The 4,868-nt window shown below is 38.7% G+C and overlaps 1 protein-coding gene across 1 annotated transcript; it reads right to left on the bottom strand.

The window, feature by feature from the left end:
• Window positions 1-1,381: 1,381 nt before the first annotated feature.
• On the bottom strand, window positions 1,382-4,257 carry LOC105114294 (10 kDa chaperonin-like). The gene is made up of 3 exons (XM_011010805.1): window positions 3,873-4,257; window positions 2,977-3,116; window positions 1,382-1,628 (listed from the first exon to the last, which is right to left on the bottom strand). The coding sequence occupies exons 1-3, from the start codon at window positions 3,975-3,977 to the stop codon at window positions 1,595-1,597; spliced, it is 279 nt and encodes a 92-aa protein (XP_011009107.1). The 5' UTR covers window positions 3,978-4,257; the 3' UTR covers window positions 1,382-1,594.
• Window positions 4,258-4,868: the final 611 nt, after the last annotated feature.

Raw genomic sequence — 4,868 nt, forward strand, 5'->3', positions numbered from 1 at the left:
TATATATGACTCCATGGAGTATTTACTTATAAATTGAAATAAAGTAACATGATACTGCCGCCATTAATGAAGTTGTTATAATGACAGTGTTAACACTTTCGGTTGTTTTGTGAATTAATCAACCAAAGCAATGATGTTGAAGCAGTCGTTTCAAAAAAAATTGAAGTCTAAAACCCTCATGTCTGGGTCGTATCTTAAAAACAACTACTTAGATAGATAAAACTGCACATATATATGCTGTATCTTCATTCATCGATGGCATCACGTTCCTCTACGCTCTGTATAATCGAGCTACACTGCATAAATCATGATGGTTTTCGACTGCAGACAGCATGAGATTAGATTGAATTCCTTTTCTTTAAAAGCATTTGCTTAGTTGTTCATCCGTAAGATAAAGCTGTTGTTTTCCTTTTCCTTTCAATTGATTCTGTGCCCGTCAAAGAGAGCAAGCGTTTTATTTGGTATGATCCATCGCAAAAGGCATTATTTTATCCAAAGAGATGGTCGATCTCTTCAATTTTCTTGATCCCATGGTCTTGGAGGCTCATCCCATGAAACTTCGTGAAGCTTTCTGTCCAGCTACTGGGCTATGAGTTGTTGCATTTACGATGCATAAAACATAATGAATGGAACAAAGCAGCTCATACATGTGGGCCAACAGCCCATGAACTTAAATCCAGCATTTTGGATCACGTCCTCTTGAAAGTTGAAAGTGCACAGTAGCATAAAAACATTTGAGAAAACTGCAGTACTGAGTTGCCGAACCTTTTTATATGATTACGAAGCTTCCTCGTACACATCACATTGGTGACCACGAAGTTCCGAAAGAGAAGGCAGCGTACCTTCACAACTGACCATCTCACCTGCAGTTTTGTTCTAGTTTCCTAACCCTTTTAAACATTACACAATTAGCGGCGAAAGTAATGTTTAGTTCTAATCCAAACGCCCGTTAATGGCATGACAGCGTCAACTGCGAAGCAAGGACCAAGGGAAACTTGTCCGTGGTGGCTCCAAACTTTTGTTCTCGCCTTGCCATTTTCTGCAATGTCAAATGTCAAGAACGCTTGATCCTTGTTATGCTTGCCTTCAAAGGGATGTTTCTAGCGTTGTAAGATTCATTCTGAGATGCTTGAACTCAAAAATCAAAATATAGTTTCAAGGGTCTGTCGGGAGCGATCTTTCCAATTCTTCCTGGGTCCTCATCTTTCTCACCAAGCAAAGGAAATACCCAATCCTTCACTTCTCATCCCTCCCCGCGTCCATCCTTCCCTCACAAACATACCCTAAATATCCTCTAGTCCTCCCAATACAACTGGCTGTGAAACGCAAGCAAAGCACAGCTCACAGTGATAAGTGATGAAGATGCCTTAAATGGGAAGTCACAAAAGTTTGCCCTTTCCATTCCGGGCAGCACACTTATTTCCAACCTGAGTTCCCTCAGGGATAAACAAGACATTCATGTTTGATACAAGCTTGGCTAAAATGATAGGAACCAACAATAACCAAAATCTAAACAATACAGAGTACAGGCAGTAACTCGATTAGCTTTCAAGTCTTTAATGTGATGGAGCATTTTGAGTTAGTCATGAAGAGTTCACATGATATCTTCATCTCGATATAGAAAATACCTAAAACAGTGCATAAAGCCACAACGAAACATCATCAAAAACTGTGTACTTGTATTGAACAATCGTCTAATGAGAGGAAAATAAATGCATTTGTGTAACAAGCTGTTTTAGCAGAAAGAAAAGCAGTTGTCGTTCTGAGTTGTTGCTGTCAAACTTGTTTAATTTTTCCTGCCAATGAAAAGATTTTTTTATTTTATTAGCACCAGGTATCCAGGCCAAGGCCCGACTAATCCCAAGGATGCACATGCCCTCGGCAAGGAGTTTCCTGTGAGTGCACCATGGTTAATTCATGGGTTTTGCCCAAGTCTAATAGCCCCTGGGATCCTGGACAAGAGCACACTATCAAGTCCCAACTCTTCTCCATTAGGCCAACCCAATGGGGTTGCCAATGAAAAGATGATAGAAAAGAAGTTAGTGTTTAGGCATGCATTTAACCTGAAGTCCCAATTATCCAACAAGTGTTCCCTATTGTACCTTCTTACCATATGCACATCCCGTTTGGGTAGCAAAACCAGCCAAGATTAACCAAAAAGTCAATACAAGAAAGCACCAGGCTATCAGAAAAATCACAAAATCTACATTTATGCAGCAATGACCTTTTCAAGGACGGCATAATGGGTCAAATCTTTCATGATTTCAGTAAGGATCTTATTTCTGCAGGATAAAATTTCTTCTAAGTCAAGATTGATCTAATGATTGTAATATGTAAGGGAATGCATGCAAGCCAAAAGAAGAACAGATAACCAAGCTCCCTAGAATACCCATCCTGATCTCATTCACATCACAATGCCATTTCAAGGCATTTGCAAAAAACCAATTTCCATATATCAACTCACTATAGTCAAATACACTGCAGACGTTATTAACAACAATGCCCAATACAGAAAAGCAAACGGTACTGAAAATTAACTGGTTCATTTCAAAAACTGTATCAAGCCAAATCATCCTCCATTATAGGTATTCCTTTAAACATATAAACATGCATTCTATGTCATTAGAAATTCTAAAGTCAGCAAAACAAATTTAAATCATATAGGATGAGGTATCATGCATTATTAAATCTACATGGATCTATGAGTCAGGCGTATGCCTTCTAGAAGCTACATGGTTCAATTGAGCATTTAGGTGCCAACTCAAACTGCCTATAATTTGATCTGTCCAAATTTTAGTGTCAAGTAATAAGGGCCATGGAATAGCTGAGATAAGACCACGATATTTTTTATACTACCATGTAGACAAAATAAATAAGCTAACACACAAATGCCAACTCTAGTAAACAATTTGCACAACATCCACCAGAAACTCGAACCCAAAGAAGGAACAAAATTTGAAAAGGCAGTAAAAACTCTCTTTTTCACCGAGTTTCACTTCAGTGCCTCCATATTCAGGCAGAAGAACAGTATCTCCTTCCTTCAGAGTAACAGGAATCAACTTGCAGTCTTTATCACGAGCTCCGGGACCCACCACAACAACTTTTCCAGAATTCAGCTAGAATTATGAAGCATTAAAAGAAATCATGAGGTCAAAAAACAATCAGTAATCACCTCATGTATCCAGCAATCAAACAAATGAATAAACTTAGATTTACATCATAGCATAACAGAATAAGAATTAGCCTTCGATTTTCTTGTAAGGCATAAACTTATGAAACTGGCAAGAAACAAATACACATAAGTTGAGCATGCTGCACTATCAAGGTGAGCCAATTACCATGGAATAAAAAATAACAGCAGTCGTGAGAACTTGAATGTTAGTAATTTATTTCCAATGAAGCGTATATTAAAACTAAGAACCTCCCAATCCCAACAAAACCATTTAAAATTGAGCTAAAGCACTTAACCGTCACTGTTAGCAATTAAACTGAAGCTGAAGTTTCAGATTCGTGCATGAACCAATTCAGATTTTAGTACTCAGAATAAAGTTATTTTACAAGCCAAACGTTGCTTATGTTCAATACTTCAATTGGAGGATTTGTGGGGGGTGACATAAAGAACCCAGATTCTAATATGTGGTTGCCTTAGGTTTTGAGACTCAAAATGTAATGCAATACAACTATTTGCAACAAAAATAAATCTTAGACATAAGTTTAGTTTAGCTATGATTAACCACGTACTAATGCCTCTTGGAGTTGAGAGAATCCCTCCCTAATAAAAGAGTTCATTACACTTCATATCACGCACAGTAGTAAAGCAGTTTCAATGCCGCATGCATCAAACGGAATGAAAGTAAAGAGAAAGGGATGACCTTGGGGGTTTTCTCAGGAAGAAGAATACCGGTGATGGTCTTGGAAGGAGGGATTATTTTCTCCACCAGTATGCGATTAAATGTCGGGATCAAACGCTTTGCCATCTTCACTCCTCTTCAGCCTTCGCACGCACTGACTGAGTCTAGAAAGAGAAAGAGTGATAGCAGAACAGTGAGTACTTGAAACCTCTTCTGGGCTACTTTAAATGGGTTTGTTGAGTTGGAGATCCAATACAAGCGAGATGATGCCGGGAGGGTTTAACGAGGAGTTTAATGTTTTGTTTGTCAAATTCCACAACTGCGCATCTTGCCCATGCCCTTTTCCCTCGCTCCCTTTTTTTTTTTTAACCAAAAGCCATACAAACAAATAAATTGTCCGAACCCAAAGGGTTCTACCCAACTCGCCTTGGTAGTGACCACTTACTGGTACCTTGTGATATGCCTAGATGAGCTGTTGCCAATAAGTTGCATGGCACCAAACAATCTTACCCTGCCTAGCTAAACACATTTTTTCTTTGAAACAACTTATAGACTTCATATATTTAATATAAAGGGACAAGTCCAACCTTTGGACGCCCTGGACAAAGCAGTGGCTTGAGCTCTGAGAAAGACGGGTCAAAAACTTCACATTTTCCTGCTAAATGATGGCTTTACTAGCGCACAAATTGACCATCACTTGGATTGAAAACATCGCCTGCTAAATGATGGCTTTACTAGCACACAAATTTGTAAAGTCATATAATTAGGTGGCATAATTAATGGGATTTGAGTGGGAGATGAGTTGTAATTGGTGGAGGATGAGTGGAGGATGAGTGGAGGATGAGTTGGTATAATTAATGGAGTATGAGTGAAGGATGAGTTGTTAGGCATATATTCCTCCTAAATTTATGACCATTATACCCTCACTCTTGCCTATAAATAGGCAATGCATTCAAGCCTATATGCACACCAAAATAGAGAGAAGAAGAAGAGAGTGAAGAGAGAGTAATCCCACAA

Source organism: Populus euphratica, unplaced genomic scaffold (assembly GCF_000495115.2).
Source record: "Populus euphratica unplaced genomic scaffold, PopEup_1.0 scaffold511.1, whole genome shotgun sequence".
Classification (NCBI taxonomy): Eukaryota; Viridiplantae; Streptophyta; class Magnoliopsida; order Malpighiales; family Salicaceae; genus Populus; species Populus euphratica.

Coding starts and splice junctions, on each gene's coding strand:
- LOC105114294 (XM_011010805.1), bottom strand. CDS start 3,977: ATGGCAAAGCGTTTGATCCCGACATTTAATCGCATACTGGTGGAGAAA. Junction 3,117..3,872: donor TTCCTGAGAAAACCCCCAAG/GTCATCCCTTTC, acceptor TCATAATTCTAG/CTGAATTCTGGAAAAGTTGT. Junction 1,629..2,976: donor GTGAAACTCGGTGAAAAAGA/GAGTTTTTACTG, acceptor GCACTGTTTTAG/GTATTTTCTATATCGAGATG.